The sequence below is a fragment of the Symphalangus syndactylus genome, chromosome 6 (assembly GCF_028878055.3).
Source record: "Symphalangus syndactylus isolate Jambi chromosome 6, NHGRI_mSymSyn1-v2.1_pri, whole genome shotgun sequence".
Lineage (NCBI taxonomy): Eukaryota > Metazoa > Chordata > Mammalia > Primates > Hylobatidae > Symphalangus > Symphalangus syndactylus.
Genome location: NC_072428.2, coordinates 8,921,672 through 8,938,927, shown reverse-complemented (window position 1 = coordinate 8,938,927; position 17,256 = coordinate 8,921,672). Strand labels below are relative to the sequence as shown.

The window sequence follows — 17,256 nt, the reverse complement described above, 5'->3', positions numbered from 1 at the left end:
AATTAAGCATGTCCTGTGAGACTCTACTGGGAGGGGACTCTTAGACAATTGTGTCTGGCCTCAGACTTCACTCCATGTGCTTTTTCCCTTTTTTGACTTTGCTTTGTATCTTTTCACTGTAATACATTTTAGCTGTCAGCACAACTACATACTGAGCCCTGTGAGTCCTTTCAGAGTATTACTGGACATGCAGGTGAGATGGTCTTGGGGATTACCCCCCAAAACAGTAATTTAGATACTGCATAATAAAATGTGTCAACCCACATCCAGCCAGTTTTAATTTCTAATAAATTACAGATATAACCCACATCAACAAAAGCTCTTTGCAGTTCTCGGTAACAGTATAATAGGGCCCCGAGACCAAACGTTTGAGAACCACTATTTTAGTGTGACAAACTAATTGTAACATGTAGAGGAGACTGATCAACAGGATGTTACATGAATAACAATGGAAGGAACTAAGGAAGTTAGAGCAGGGTCAATTCTCCTACCACCCACAACCTACATGCAGAGAAGAGCGTACTTAGAGGAGATAGATAGGTATGTTCAAATAGTTCAAGGGTTGTCCTCCAGAAGAGAGAATAGAACAATTATGTGCAATCAAGATAAATGTCTTGATAGCATGATACTTTTGGGCCACAATATTAGGAAAAAACTGCAAGAATGAGCTCTTCCTCTTTCCTTCCATTCTGTTCCTGAGCAATCCAATCTAAAAATCAATAGGTACCTAGAGCAAGGTAGATATCCTCGCTGGCCAGAAGGTAAGGGTCGGGGACCTGGGGGGTTGGGGTTCGGCATAAGAAGTCAGTCTGAACAGGCTGAAGAGAGCATCGGTGCAGGCACGTCCCAGCACAGGAGTGAGAACACCAGTGAGTGAGAAGGGCACGCATGCAGGGGTGATATGGCCAGGTGTGATGAGGCAAGAGCCCAGGGACGTAAGAAGAGTGTCCACATTTGGGACTGCCTGACTTTGGGGGGGCGGGGGAGCAGGAACAGTTTGACATGGCCTCCACGTGGACAGAAAGCTTGGTGCAGGATGGAAACTCAGGCTGGGTGAGGAGGAGGTCCATTGCATGGGGCAGTCTGGTGGTCTCAGGGCCCAAACAGGGTAAGGAGGGCATCCACATTGGAGGAGCAATGTGGAGTGGGCTATGAGATCCCAACAGAAGTGAGAAGGGCATCCAGGAAGGGCAGTGGCCTCGCGCGGGGACTCAGTGGGGGAATCAGAGCTCCTGCATAGTAAGGGAGACAAACCCTACCTCACTGGGCTGTTATTAGGATTAAATGGATAAAACGCATATAGCATATGAGCCCAGAGTAAGCACAATCCCAGTGTTTGCTATTATTAATATGCATAAAGGGACTGGCACAGCGCCAAACACACAATACTCAACAAATGGCTGTTTATGAAATGATTACACATTACATCACATCCTACATATCTCATCTACAGACAGCAGCTACTGTCTGGATGCTAAGCAAATTTATTTAGAAAAATTAACTTAACCATAACCACTTAACACCTACATCCCTTTCAGGAATTCTGTTTTTTCACCTAGACCTCCTAATTTGCTCTTCTTGTTTAGTTTCTGTTAACTTTTCCTTTTGTGTTACTTTAAACTCTCTACTTCCTTTCATACTGACCCCTCCTTCAAGATCTTCTAATTCACATAGTAGCACAAAACCCAACCATCACCTCAGAAACACACCTAGGTCGGTGAAAAGAGCTTGAACAGACTCACTGAGTCTACAGCCATTTCTCCACATCAGTACACACAGAATAACTTGGTATGTGTTTTATTTTTCATACCTGTCCTCGTTTTGGTGCATGCATGTATATCCCCAGGTATAGTCCCATGGCGGGGGAATAAGCAAGCCGTAATTTGTGTCCAGTTCCAGCAGTGAGCCGAAGGTCTTTCTTCACAGGGACATACTCCAGCATGTCAGCTACCATTAAGCACATTTGCTCCTGTCCAAGAAAATAGTTAATAGGTGATATTCAAGGGATCTTCAGGCCAGAAGAACATACCTTTTGAAAGGATGGACCTTTCATTATATCTACCGCTCTATCTAGTTTATCTGCTAAAAGATCTTACAGGTTTTTGTTTTAAAAGGGCTAACACGGGCCGGGCGCAGTGGCTCAGGTGCGTAATCCCAGCACTTTGGGAGGCCAAGGTGGGTGGATCACCTGAGGTCAGGAGTTCGAGACCAGCCTGGCCAACATAGTGAAACCCCATCTCTACTAAAAAATACAAAAATTAGCCAGGTGCAGTGGTGCATGCCTGTTATCCCAGCTACTTGGGAAGCTGAGGCAGGAGAATCACTTGAACCTGGGAGGCGGAGGTTGCAGCAAGGTGAGACTGCGCCATTGCATTCCAGCCTGAGTGACAGAGCGAAACTCTGTTTCGGGGGAAAATAAAAAGGGGGAGGGAGGGGCTAACATGAAAAACATCTCTTCAGTCTGAAATATAAGATCAGACTTATATAAAATATAAGCTGTATTTTTTTAGATGAATCTTGAAAACCATTTTACCAACTGTTGCTCTTAAATGAAAGGTCCAGTCTGGGTAACATGGCAAAACCCCGTCTCTACAAAAAATACAAAAATTAGCCAGGTGTGGTAGCGTGCCCCTGTAGTCCCAGCTATTTGAGCAGCTGAGGTGGAGAATCGCTTGAGCCTGGGAGGCGGAGGCTGTAGTGAGCTATATTCATGCCACTGTACTCCAGCCTGGGTGACAAAGTGAGACTGTCTCAAAAAATTAAAAAATTAAAAAAAAAGTGAAAGGTATACTTTGTACTACTCTTCCAGTGTTCCTGTTAGGTTGATAAGTTTTCCAAATAAAAAGACAGTAAGTTAGGAGGAAAATATATGCAAAATAAAGCTAAATGAAACTGTCTGAATCTGGAAGTGACCAATAATTTCCAAACCAATTGATCTAATAATCTTTAAGAGAAACAGCAAAATTTATTTCAATTCTCATGATTCACAATCCTGTTTCAACTTACAGCAACTATAAATGTAGCACTTACCTTGTAAGACCACATTCGTAGTTTATGATCCTGACACAGAGCAAAGATGAAGGCATCATGCTCCACACAATGAACAGCAAGACTGAGGGGACGATCTGAAGGCGACTGGTCACCCCTAAAACATAAGACCCAGTTTTAGAGTTTTACTGCAAAGAATCTGATCATTAGAATTTGCAATTCAAGAAATATAACAAAATTATAAATGTACACTCTTAGCAGAAGGACCAAGAGCTTATATGCTGGTATAAGACAACTACATTTCTATTTGGTTTATCACCAATTATTGTAATAAAATTTAAAAGGCTCTACATAACAATGGAAGACTGTTTCCTTTCATATTGTTTTCCTGTAACCATCGAAAACTTCCTACTTCTAATAATTTTACACGAAACTGGATTTGGGTAAGTCAGGGTAGAGCACTGAACTGGATATTGAGAGAATATAAACAGGCCGATTTATGCTGACAAGGCATCCAATTGCAGATGAAAGGGACTCGGGAGTGTGGCTTTCCTCAGATGGAATTTAATGTTATTCTGACTGTTCTCCTTTCCAGTATAATGTTTGCCTTGGAATAAGACTGGAAACAATAACTGCCGACCAGTGCAAAAAGATTAAATTATTGGGCCCTTTGATTTACCTGCCAGACACCACTCACCTGATAGCTGTTGGCATCCAGCCTGTAAGCAATCGTTGCATTACTGAACTCTGTTTCAGTTCCACAACTGACACCATACCTGCAATGATATCCAGGGCACCTCTTGAACACACTTAGAGAAACCCAAAGGCAAGAATGATGTAACCATAAACAAGGTCTTTATAACAGGCAACAGACTTCTGTATTTCTGTATTAACAAAGTTTTAGGATGTAACTTTCCTACATATATCACACCTAAAATATTTTGAATCATTATTAGATCTATAAAAATAGCATTTTTTTTTTTTTTTTTTTTTTTTTTTTTTTTTTGGCTCACGCTTGTAATCCCAGCACTTTGGGAGGCCGAGGCGGGCGGATCACGAGGTCAGGAGATCGAGACCACAGTGAAACCCCGTCTCTACTAAAAATACAAAAAATTAGCCGGGCGTGGTGGCGGGCGCCTGTAGTCCCAGCTACTCGGAGAGGCTGAGGCAGGAGAATGGCGTGAACCCGGGAGGTGGAGCTTGCAGTGAGCCGAGACTGCGCCACTGCACTCCAGCCTGGGCGACAGAGCGAGACTCCGTCTCAAAAAAAAAAAAAAAAAAAAAAAAAAAAAAAAAAAAAAAAAAAAATAGCATTTTTATACTTCTCGTGGAAATTTTTGCCTTTTACAGACAGTAACCCACATTGCCACCCAGCAGAATCACTTCATTCTTTCTAAAACAATCACTAGGTACCTTTCATGTGCCAGGCACAGTTTTAGATGGTGGTGACATAGCAGTAAACAAAACAAATTTTAAAACTCCTGTCCTCATGGAACTTATATTCCTTTGGGGGAAGGGGAGAAGCAGAGACAGTTAAATTAAGTAGAATGGTAGTAAGTCAGAAAAATAAGACACAAAAGGAGTACAGAGAGTGCCAGGATATAGGGAGGGCAGGCAGGGGCACTGCAATTTTGAAAAGGATGGTCAGGGAAGGCCTCAACGAGGTGACATTGAGTAAAGACCTAAAGGAGCTGAGGGAATGAGCCAAGCTAGTAGCTGACAATACCAAACAAATGCCTTGAAGTAGGGGTGTTCCTGGCATATTCAAGGAATTGCAAGAAGGCATGTGGCTGGTGAAGAGGAGGGGAAGAGTGAGCAGATGAAGTTAGAGACAGCAGTGGGTCACTCTAGGCCAGTGTAAGGACTCTGGGTTTATTCAGCATAACATGATATATTTGAAACCCAACTTGGGTCATGTTGGCCAGGTGCGGTGTCTCACGCCTGTAATCCCAGCACTTTGGGAGGCTGAGGCAGATGGATCACTTGAGGTCAGGAATTCGAGACCAGCCTAGTCAATGTGGCAAAACCCTGTCTCTACTAAAAATTCAAAAATTAGCCAGGTGTGGTGGTGGGCACCTGTAATCCCAGCTATTCGGGAGGCTGAGACACAAGAATCACTTGAACCTGGGGGGCAGAGGTTGCAGTGAGCCAAGATGGAACCACTGCATTCCAGCCTGGATGATAGAGACTGTGTCTCAAAAGAAAGAAAGGAGGCCAGGCGCGGTGGCTCAAGCCTGTAAACCCAACACTTTGGGAGGCCGAGGTGGGCAGATCACAAGGTCAGGAGTTCGAGACCAGCCTGGCCAACATGGTGAAACCCTGTCTCTACTAAAAATACAAAAATTAGCTGGGCATGGTGGCAAATGCCTGTAATCCCACCTGCTCAGGAGACTGAGGCAGGAGAATTGCTTGAACCCAGGAGGTGGAGGTTGCAGTGAGCTGAGATCGTGCCACTGTACTCCAGCCTAGGTGACAGAGAGAAATTCCATCTCAAAAAGAAAAAAAGAAAAGTTGCGTCATGTCACTGCACTACATAAAGGACGGCTTTACACAGTGCAGTGACATGACTCAACTTTGGTTTTCTTTTTTGAGATGGAGTTTCGCTCTTGTTGCCCAGGCTGGAGTGCAATGGCACGATCTTGGCTTATCGCAACCTCCGCCTCTTGGGTTCAAGTGATTCTCTTGCCTCAGCCTCCCAAGTAGCTGGGATTACAGGCATGGGCCACCACGCCCAGCTAATTTTGTATGTTTAGTAGAGACGGGGTTTCTCCATGTTGGTCAGGCTGGTCTCAAACTCCCAACCTCAGGTGACTCGCCCGCCTTGGCCTCCCAGAGTGCTGGGATTACAGGCGTGAGCCACAGCGCCCAGCCCTTGGGTTTTAAATATATCAGTCCACCTAAGAAGTTTCTGAAGAGGGTTAAGGACAGATCTGGCCTCCCAGAGTGCTGGGATTACAGGCGTGAGCCACAGCGCCCAGCCCTTGGGTTTTAAATATATCAGTCCACCTAAGAAGTTTCTGAAGAGGGTTAAGGACAGATCTGGGGAGATATATAGAAAGCTAAACAATAATCCAGGCAAGACACAGTGGCAACTTGGTGCAGGGTATTTAATGTCTTTGTTTCAATTAATTTAATTATAATGTTATACTGTCTCCATCTCAGGGCAGACAATTAGGCAACTCATCTCTACTACAGGATTTAGAACAGGCTGTCTTATACTTGTCTATTTGTTTTTCCATGCTCCAATATGCTTTATAGTTCCTTATCCACTGTATAAAAGTAAAGCATTAGGGACTCATTAGGCAAGCCATAATGAACGACCAGTTCCGGGGCAGTAGAGATGCAATCCCTGCATTGGATGACGAGGATGAACTTTTCAGGTCTGTTTCAATGTTAACATTCCTTGTTAAAAGTTAAATCCATGCTCAGTTCCCATTCTTACCAGGTATGTCATAAGGAGGTAGCTTAAGAACAAAGATTCCCCCAGAAGCACATGGTAAGGCAAACAGGGCCTCCCCATCACTGCTAAGCCAGGCTGTTGAGGCGGTGGAATTAGGAGATATTCCAGGTACTGCTGGAATTAACTGATAGTTGCAAGTATCTGTGAAATCAACTTTTCCAATGTCAGTGAATATTGACTGCATCTGACTTTCAACTACCAACTCCTGTGGAGTAATTAAAAAGAAAACTCTATTAAACCAAAATAACCAGAATTTTGCTCAGTTCCTCTCTATTGCTAAAAAAGTTTTTAAAGTAAAAAACTGTCAAGTTTAGGAAGAAAGCTATTCTTTTTAATGAAAACTAATTCTCAACTTAAAATGTATGCCTGATCATTTTAAGTGGTAGCTATCAAAGTATGCTTGGTGAGGGATAACGAGAATCCAAATTTCCTTCAATTCCAAAAGATACCACTTCAGCACTAAATTTGTGACACCTAGAGTAATCTGGGAAATAAAAGATATTGCACTTAGCCAACTTACACTCCTATACATCCGGGAGGGGTGTGGTAAAAGTAACCTGTGCACTGTTTGATTGGTTAACATCAAGATTATCACATGATTCTGAGTCTCGGAGACATAAACCCCTCCAGGTAAAACACTGCAATTTTGGAATTTTAGGCGAACGGCATTATTCAACAGATTTATGTCCAGTGACTCCTCCATCAGCTCCAACGTATCTCCAGAGGTCTTCCTGTTGAAAAAGAGACATTTGTTTGAAAAGTTTATGCTTTTCTTTCTCACTGACTGTTGCACTGAAATATATGAGAACAGTGTCCAAGTGAACTCACCAAATTTGAAAATTTTGGATAAACAGATTTGGACCACTTTTGCATTCCAAATCACATTATGTACATTTATAAAAAACAGCATAACAAAATTCAAATTTCATTGTGATTCAGTTACACAGAGACATTTCCAAACTCGATAGGCCATTTATTTAGGACAATATTTTATGCAATTAAACTCTACTATATTAAAAATTAACACCATACCCCGGCCACTGCTTGTAGTGGAATGTGGCCTCCATATATACTACAGCATCAAACAAAACTGACCTTAATAATTGCGGTTATTTCCTGTTTCTATTACTTCTTAACCTGCGATAGCATGCGTGCACACACATATACACACACACACACACACACAGAATAGCAATTTTATACATGCGCTTACATGTATGTGCAAAAATATTACTAAAATAAATATTTTAATATAAAAATACCTTCGCAAATTGAACACACCAGGGTTAGTTTCTATACCGATAAGCTATTCTAACTTTTTATTATTACTCCTCAAAAGGAGCTTATTTATTTTTTTCTTTTTTCCCCCACCCTCCCCAAAAGGAGCTTGTTTATTAATCCCAGCTGAGGAGCGAGGAGCCACTGGCAGCCACAGATCTCACCGCTGCACAGGGTTTTTAGAACTTCAGCCATAAAAATGGGCAGAATTTTCCTTGATCATATTGGTGGTACCTGTCCATTTTCTTATGCAAATTGTGATACAATCCTGACCAACCGCTCAGAATTCATTTCCACTTGGTTCACAGGCGCCACTGGCAGAGCATTTCTTTTTAACAAGGTAGTGAACCTGCAGTACAATGAAGCTCAAGACTGGGTCATGCTCACTGGCCGCCACATGGTTCGACATGTGAGGTGAAAAACTGAAGTAGCAAACTGGGATGGATCTATGAGTTTGCCACCGAAGACAGCCAGCGTTACAAGGAAGACCATGTGATCCTGGAACGTGCTCTAGTTCGAGAGATTGAGGGCTCTAAGGAGCATGTACCATCTGATAACTTTTTGGTTTTTTTTTTTTTTTTTTTGAGACAGGGTCTCACTCTGTCAGGCTGGGGTGCAATGGTGCAATCATAGCTCACTACAGCCTTGAACTCCTGGGCTCAGGCAATCCTCCCACCTCAGCCTCCTCAGCAGCTGGGACTACAGGTGTGCACTACCACACCTGGCTAATTTTTGTAGTTTTCAGTAGAGACGGGGTTTCACCATGTTGGCCAGGCTGATCTTGAACTCCTGACCTCAAGTGATCCACCCACCTCAGCCTCCGAAAGGGCTGGGATTACAGACTATCTGATAACTCTTGAAGAAAAAGAGATAAATCCATCTTTTCCCAGGTCTTCTTCGCTGAAAACAAAAATCTACTTACATATATCGTCACCTTAGCATCACAGTCAGATTCATGAATGGTGGAACAAGAGGTTGTGAGAATCTAAGATGGAACCTTTTTTTTTAAGTTTTGTATTTTCCATCCAATGGCAGTGTGTACAGAGAATATGATGCAGATGCTGTTAATTTTTTCCCCTATGTTTACACCTTGAGGCAGAAGAGTCTATCTGCAGCTACATGGCAGGCTACGTAAGAAAAAAACTGGGGCTATTAGAGTGGAAAAGTGTGTTTTATGTAAATTTTGAAAGGAAAATATGTCAGAAGTATAGCTTTTAAACTCACTTGGGCTCGTTTTAAACTTTTTTTTTTAAACTCAGTTATTTCACTTGATTTATTATCATCAGAGAAGAGATCCACATCAGTGCCCAGCGCTAAAGACTCAGTGTTAGCATGGCTTGTGCTGGCCAATGTGCCATTTTCTTGTTGGAAATGAACCGTAGCACTAGAGCCCATTCTTCCTTGTCAGTCTTGACACAAAGATGTCACCATTTCTAATTATTTGTCACTATATAATCAGTGTTGATTGGAAACTTTTTCTGAAATGAGGCAGAACTGCTGTCTTTTTCCATTAACTTAAGCATAGTAATATAAATAAATAATTGGGAAAAAAATTAAAAAGGAGCTTGTTATTAACAATGATGGTAAGTTCTGCGAGTGTAGAGATAGCCCCTATGTTCTTACAGCCCAAGTACTAATACTTTTCCTCTAGGTAAAGTATGTGCGTATACACTTGGATATCCTTAGACCCAGCAAAGTGCCTAGGACAGAGCTGGCATTCGATAAATGCTTTTGATAAAATGCATGCAAACTAAAAACAAAAACAAAAACTTTATTCAAATTCAAGTTGCAACAGAGGAGATAAAGCATTTTGCCCAAGGCCATTAGGTCTGACTTTAAATTCAGATTTAAACTCTTAACAACCCTCCATCCAATGTCTACCAGACTCAGCACAGAAGCTGTCATGTTACTTTACCCTAACAAGGATATTTCTTACTTTTGACTTCTAGGTATTTGTCATCTTTAAAAATCACTAGTACATATTTACTTGTCTATGTCCTTGACTCAGTAGGTATGATCTGTCAAAGCCTGTTGCTTTCCTCTTCCTGACTCTGCTCCTTCTCTTGCATCTCTATGATTAAACTAGTACCCACTTTGTGAACTACTGCAGGTTTATCCTTAGTACCTCTTCCTCAGCAGCACCAGCTGATACTTAGTGATTGTCAAAGGAGGTGGCTCTACTTCTTGCTGGGGTCACATCTTCCCTAGAATGATGAACTCTTTCTTGCAGAACAAACCAAGATTAAAAATTTAACCAACTAGTTTTATTTTTCCTCTTTTTAAATTTTTTTTTTTTTAGAGGTGGGGGTCTCACTATGTTGCCCAGGCTGGTCTTGAACTCCTGGGTTCAAGTGATTGTCCCACCTCAGTCTCCTAAAGTGCTGGGGTTACAGACATGAGCCACCATGTCCAGCTAGTTTATTTTTCTTGACTTCCAGCTCCTAGTTTTATCGGCTTTGCTCCTCTCAAGTAAATATATTCTTATATTTTATTAAAATTATTCTAGGCCGGGCACGGTGGCTCATGCCTATAATCCCAGCACTTTAGGAGGTCAAGGAGGGCAGATGATGAGGTCAGGGGATCAAGACCATCCTGGCTAACACAGTGAAACCCCGTCTCTACTAAAAATACAAAAAAATTAGCTAGGCATGGTGGCAGGTGCCTATAGTCCCAGCTACTCGGGAGGCTGAGGCAGGAGAACCGCTTGAACCCGGGAGGCGGAGCTTGCAGTGAGCTGAGATCACGCCACTACACTCCAGCCTGGGTGACAGAACAAGACTCAGTTAAAAAAAAAAAAAAAAAAAAAAAAAATATATATATATATATATAAAATATATATATATATAATATATATATATACACACATATATATACACACATATATATTCTGACTATGTCTTTTTCCAAGCATCTCATCATCTCAAATTCCCCTCATTTTAACTAACTTCCTTTTTTCAAGTAGTTTTCTAAAGTATTTTTCCTCTCCCTCCATTTTTTGAGACAGGGTCTTGCTCTGTCACCCATGCTGGAGTACAGTGGCACCATCTCGACTCACTACAACCTCCACCTACCAGGCTCAAGTGATCCTGCTACCTCAGCCTCCCGAGTAGCTGGGATTACAGGTGGGACTATGGGCTCACACCATCATGTTCAGCTATTTTTCAAACGTTTTATATAGGGCCCCACTGTGTTAACCAGACTGGTCTTGAACTTCTGGGCTCAAGTGATCTTCCTGCCTCAGCCTCCCAAAAGTGAGCCATCACACCAGGCCTTCTTTCCTTCCTTTTTAGTTAATGTTCCCTTGACTAATGGGAGGAGAAATCTTACCCAAAAAGTATCCCACCACAAATTCTTCTTTTACTGAAACTCAGCCTTTACTCCCAGAACTGTCATCTTTGACATATGTAACTATTTTGGTTGTTTTTGATTCAGCTGACTGTTTTATCTTACCCATAACTGAGGAGAAAAAATATCTATGTTATGAATAAATCCAGGCTTTTCTTTTCATAGAGCTAAAAGAGTTTTTTTGTTTGTTTTTTGAGACTGAGTCTCACTCTGTCGCCCAGGCTGGAGTGCAGTGGTGTGATCTGGGCTCACTGCAACCCCACCTCCCGGGTTCAAGCAATTCTTCTGCCTCAGCCTCCTGATGAGCTGGGATTACAGGTGCCTGCCATCACACCTGGCTAATTTTTGTATTTTTAGTAGAGACAGGGTTTCACCATGTTGGCCAGGCTGCTCTTGAACTTCTGACCTCAAGTGATCTACCTGCCTCGGCCTCCCAAACTGCTGGAATTACAGGTGTGAGCCACCACACCTGGCCCTCTTACTTGACTCTTAGCAGCATTCCACATGATTACAGGTGTTAGCCACCATGCCTGGCCCTCTTACTTGATCTCTTAGCAGCATTCCACATACGTGACCTTGCCTTCCTTTTTAAACAGTCTCTTCTCATGAATCCTATGATACTACCCTCTCCCAGTTTTCCTCCCACATTCCTGTCCATTTCTTCCCCTTCTCCTTGACCTGATCCCTATATGCTAGATTTCCTCAAACTTTGATCCTGGATCATCTTCTCTCACTGTACACTTTCTCCCAAGGCACATCTTATCTACTCCTAAGGATGTAAGTACCTTTTCAGCGCTGATCATTTCCCAGAGCTACTTTGCTTCTGGTAACTCATGGCATCAGCACAATTTTCTGGATCCTCAACCTCACCTCTGAATAATTCCTTCGCTTTCCTGCCTTATGGTTAAAGTTGGATCCTGGATCTCCCGTGAGGACAGTGACCCCAGAGTTTTCTCTACCATGCCCTTTGGGGTGGGGCCTCAAGGAAAACATACAGATGTCCTTGTTCTCCACTGGCATTCTAGGCCACTGTTCCTCCTCTGCTACCCGAATCACTCAGCTCTGAAGCTCATGGAATCAGATACCACCTGCTACCCATGCTCACTGCAGTTGATTTTAGCTCCTGGCCCACTGTCACTCTCTCCCACACTACTCTTGCCATAATTCTTAATGATTTCAATATCAGGGCCAGGTACGGTGGCTCATGCCTATGATCCCAGCATTTTGGGAGGCCAAGACAGGAGGATTTCTTCAGCCCAGGAGTACGAGATCAACCTGGGCAATACGGCAAAACCCCATCTCTACAAAATAAAAAAATTAGCCAGGCATGGTGATGCCCGCCTGTAATCTCAGCCACTTGGGAGGCTGAGATGGGAGGATCGATTGAGCCTAGGACTTAAGGCTGCAGTAGGCCATGACTGTGCTATTGTACTCCAGCCTGGGTGACAGAGTGAAACTCTGACTCTAAAAAAAAAAACAAAAAACAAATGAATAAACAATATCCAATTATCCTAACACTCCACCTTCTCAGTTCCCCAAATTCCTTTCCTCTAGTGATTGCTCTCAACTGCATCTACTAGGTCGTTCCCAACTGCACACAGATACATTATTATATTTTCTCTGTTCCTCCCTTGCTCTCTGGCTGCCATGTCATTTCTCTGCTTCCCTTACAGCAATACACCTTGGAAGGGCTGTTCTATACTCACAATTCCTCCCCTCCCTTTCTCTCTTGAACCCACTCCACTGAGGCTTCTGTATGACTACTGCAGCAATTCCTGACCAGGTCATCAATGACCTCATGACCCAAAGGCCAATTTTCGTTTCTCATCTTGCCTGGCTTAAATGCAACACTGACAGTTTTTCACTCTCCTCCTCCTTGAAACATTTCCCTTAGCTTCTGGGACGCCACGTTCTTTGTTCAACTCTCACTTCAGTTACTCCTTCTTGGGCTCCTTTGTTAGTTCGTCATTTTTCTAAATGTTGGCGTGCCCCAGGGTTCAGTCCCAGACCGCTCTACTCAAGTGGCTCTCAACTGGGGGCGATTCTTCCTCATTCACCAGGATATTAAGCAATATCTAGAGATATTTTTGGTTATTGTAACTGGGGTAGAAGTGGCAGTATAGATGTGCTATTGGTATGCAGAGGGTAGAGGCCAGGAATGCTGTTTAACACCCTATAGCGTACAGGACAGCCTCCCACAATGAAGACTTAGCTGACAATAATAGTGCAGAAGGTGAAAAATCCTAATTTATTCTCACTTTCTAGGTGATCTCATTCAGTAGAACAGCTTTAAGCACGATCTAATGCCAACAATTTCACAATCTGTATCGTCAGCCCAACTTCTCCACTCAACTCCTGACTACTGTCTCAACACTCACTTGTATATCTAACAGGCATCTCAGATTACACCTGTCCAAAACAGAACTCCTGGACTCACTGAACCTGAAGAAAACAAAAGTACCTGCTTCACCTATACTTCTTTCCATTGCAATTAATAACATCCCCCTAACTTCCAATTGCTCAAGCCAAAAATCTAGGGCTCACCTGTGACTCTTTTCTTTCTGTATACTCCCCATCCAATGCAACAGCAATTCTAACAAATTCACCTTGAAAACATATCCACAATCAGAACATTTCTCACTGTCTGTCACTACCACCCTGATCTAAGCCACCATCATGTCTGAATTGTGGCACCAGCCTCCTAACTGGTCTCCCTGCACCCACCCTTTCCCCCACCACACTCTATTCTCAAGCCAACAGTCAAAGCAATCCTTTAGAAGCCCAGATCTTAGATCACGTCATTCCTCCACTTTAACCTTCCACAGCTTCTTCTCATCTTACTCAGAGCAAAAGCCGAAGCTTAAAATAACCAACAAAGCCCTGATCTGGCCCTCAGCTATCTCTTTCTTATTATTCTACCCTTTGTTCACTCAGCTGCAGACTCCTGGCCCCTTTCCACTCTTTGAACACAACAAGCTCCTGTTTCAGGGTTCTTTACACTTTTTATTCCGTTTTCTTGGAAGGCTCCACCTGAAATACTCATTCCCTAGATATCCTTTCTTCTGCTCAAACGTCAACTTACCCCTGGCTCTTGCCCAACCACCTACATAAAACATGAACTCCCACAGGTATTCCTCTTCCCTCTTAAGCTGTTCCCTTTTCCCTATTCCATTTATCAACTGACAAACTGTCAGACGCATGTGAACCAGAGCAACTCCATCTTGAATAGGAGCTGGGTAAAATGAGACTGAAACCTACTGGGCTGCATTCCCAGACAGTTAAGGCACTCTAAGTCACAGGATGAGATAGGAGGTCAGCACAAAATACAGGTCATAAAGACCTTGCTGATAAAACAGGTTGCAATAAAGGAGCCGGCCAAAACTCACCAAAACCAAAATGGCGACAAGGGTGACCTCCAGTCGTCCTCACTGCTACACTCCCATCAACGCCATGACAGTTTACAAATGCCATGGCAACATCAGGAAGTTACCCTATATGGTCTAAAAAGTGGAGGCATGAATAATCCACACCTGTTTAGCATATCATCAAGAAATAACCATAAAAATGGGCAACCAGCAGCCCTCGGGGCTACTCTGTCTATGGAGTAGCCATTCTTTTATTTACATTTTTTTTTTGAGATGCAGTTTTGCTCTTGTTGCCCAGGCTGGAGTGCAATGGTGTGATCTCAGCTCACTGCACCCTCCACCTCCTGGGTTCAAGCTATTCTCCTGCCTCAGCCTCTCAAGTAGCTGGGATTACAGGCATGTGCCACCATGCCCAGCTAATTTTGTATTTTTAGTAGAGACAGGGTTTCACCATGGTCAGGCTGGTCTCGAACTCCTGACCTCAGGTGATCCACCTGCCTTGGCCTCCTAAAGTACTGGGATTACAGGTGTGAGCCACCATGCCTGGCCTCCTTTACTTTCTTAATAAACTTGCTTTCACTTTGCACTGCAGACTTGCCCTGAATTCTTTCTTGTGCGAGATCCAAGAACCCTCCCTGGGGGTCTGGATCGGCACCCTTTTCCTGTAACAAAACTGCATGTACTTGGGGTTTTTTGGTTATTGTTGTTGTTGCCTATCTTCCTCCATGAGAGTAGGGACTTTGTTTTGTTCCCTGCTATATCCCTATTCCCTAAAAACGGACTGAAATACATTAGGCAAGCAAATTTTCTTTCTTTCTTCCTATTTTTTTTTAAAAGAGATGGGGTCTTACCCTTTTTCCCACCTGGAGTGCAGTGGCACGATCGGATCCTCCCGCCTCAGCCTCCTGAGTAGTTAAGATGAAAGGCACACGCCACTCTGCCTGGCTTATTTTAAAAAATCAGGCTGGACACGGTAGCTCACGCCTGTAATCCTAGCAAGTTGGGAGGCCGAAAACGGGGCACTGTTTGAGTCCGGCAGTTCAAGACCAGTCTGGACAACAAGGCAAAACCCCATCTCTACAAAAACAAATAGAAAAATTAGCTGGGCATGGTGGTGCATACCTGTAATTCCAGCTACTTGGGAGGCTGAGGTGGGAGGGTCACTTGAACCTAGGAGGCGGAGATTGCAGTGAGCCATAATTGCACCAATGCACTACAGCCTGGACAACGGAGCCAGACTGTCTCTCAAAAAGAAAAAAAAAAAAAAAGCAGAAAGAAAAAAAAATTTTTTTTTGTAGAAATGGGGTCTTGAACTCCCGGCCTCAAGAGATACTCCCACCTCAGCCCCCCAAAGTGCTGGTATTACAGGTGTGAGCCACTGTGCCCAGCCAAAATATTTAATTAAATGAAATTTGTATCTCTAACATAAAGTCTCTCTTTTGAGCCTTAGACCTGTAAACTTCAATGCCTACTTGACATTTCCAAAGGGCTGCTCCCCAGGTACTTCAAATTTACTATGTCCAATAGAATTATTCATATCTTTCCAAAATCCATCTTCTATGTATCTCTGTAAATGGCAACTCCTCCCCACTCACATCTGGTTAGTCACAGGAGACACCAGGGAGCTGTCCTTGTTCTCTCCTTTTCTTTTACCATCTCTTACCCCATATTCAATCCACCACCAAGTCCTAGTGAATCTATCTTCCGAAGGTATCTTGAATCCATCTACTTTTCTATTTCTAGTCATTCCCACAATTGAGCCACCAGCAACCCTTACTTGGGCCATGATAAAAGCAAAATTTTTTTTGTATTATACCCATCTAATCCAAATCCACTTTCCACAAAGTAGACTGAGATCTTCTAAAAACACATTTAAAAAAATTTAGATTCAGGGGTACATGTGCAGGTTTGTTACATGAGTATATTGTGTGTATATTCCTGTATACCTGAGGTTTGGGCTTCTAATGATCCTGCTGCCCAAGTTGTGAACACAGTATCCGATAGGTTTTCCAAACTTTGCTCCCCTCCCTCCCTCCTTTTGGGATCCCCAGTGTTAACTGTTCCCATCCAAAGGTCCGAGTCCTGCCTACCTCTCCAGCCTCAGTATCTCACCTCACTTTCTGTTTTACCCACTGCACTTAAGCCACACAGATCTTTGGTCAGTTCCAAACCCGCCACACTTTCCACTTCATGACCTTTGCATATGGTGATCCTACTTGCTGGACTCCTCTCTGTCCACTCCCCATGCCTGGCTAACCTCGTGTCCTTTAGATCTCAGGTTAACTGTGAATTCCTTAAAGCCTTTCCCTGCCCCACTAATTACATTTGGTCCTTTTATTAGCCTCTCATAACCCCTATATTTTTCCTCTAGGGCAAATTTTCCTCCACAAAATTTCCCCATGAAAAGTGGGTCCACATCTATTCTGACATTGCTACAACGTCTTGCATGATGAAAATGGCAGTTTTGTTCATTTCGTCCTGGTACCTAGCACAATGCCTGACATATTGAAGCTCGAACATATTTGTACGATGAAGGAAGCTGTAAAGCACTATAAAAACATAACGGGTTCATGTTTAAAACTGGTCTTATGGGCTTTATCCCCCTAAGCTACATTCCCTCTGCTTCTGGTGTTGCTTGGTGTATGTGTGTGTGGGGGGGAGGGGGGAGGTATCTCTTCTAGAACTCTGTGTCTCAGTTTTCCCGATTCTGATACGAACTGAAAAAACAACCTTTCTCTTTCCCTAAGTGTCAATTACCGCTTCTAGAATAGCACTTTGGGTACAGCGACGAAAATTTATACAACAAACCCTCCCTTCCAG

General features: G+C 43.1%; 1 protein-coding gene and 1 pseudogene across 1 annotated transcript in view; one reads left to right on the top strand and one right to left on the bottom strand.

The window, feature by feature from the left end:
* NUP160 (nucleoporin 160) overlaps positions 1-17,256 on the bottom strand; it is a 67,702-nt gene that overhangs the window by 49,590 nt on the left and 856 nt on the right. The window contains exons 3-7 of the mRNA XM_055281536.2: positions 6,969-7,179; positions 6,431-6,653; positions 3,686-3,764; positions 3,031-3,145; positions 1,811-1,969 (exon numbers count right to left, since the gene is read on the bottom strand). Coding sequence (XP_055137511.1) covers positions 1,811-1,969; positions 3,031-3,145; positions 3,686-3,764; positions 6,431-6,653; positions 6,969-7,179 — 787 coding nt within the window. The remainder of the gene's footprint in view (positions 1-1,810; positions 1,970-3,030; positions 3,146-3,685; positions 3,765-6,430; positions 6,654-6,968; positions 7,180-17,256) is intronic.
* Positions 7,849-16,945, top strand: LOC129484148 (protein yippee-like 5; annotated as a pseudogene).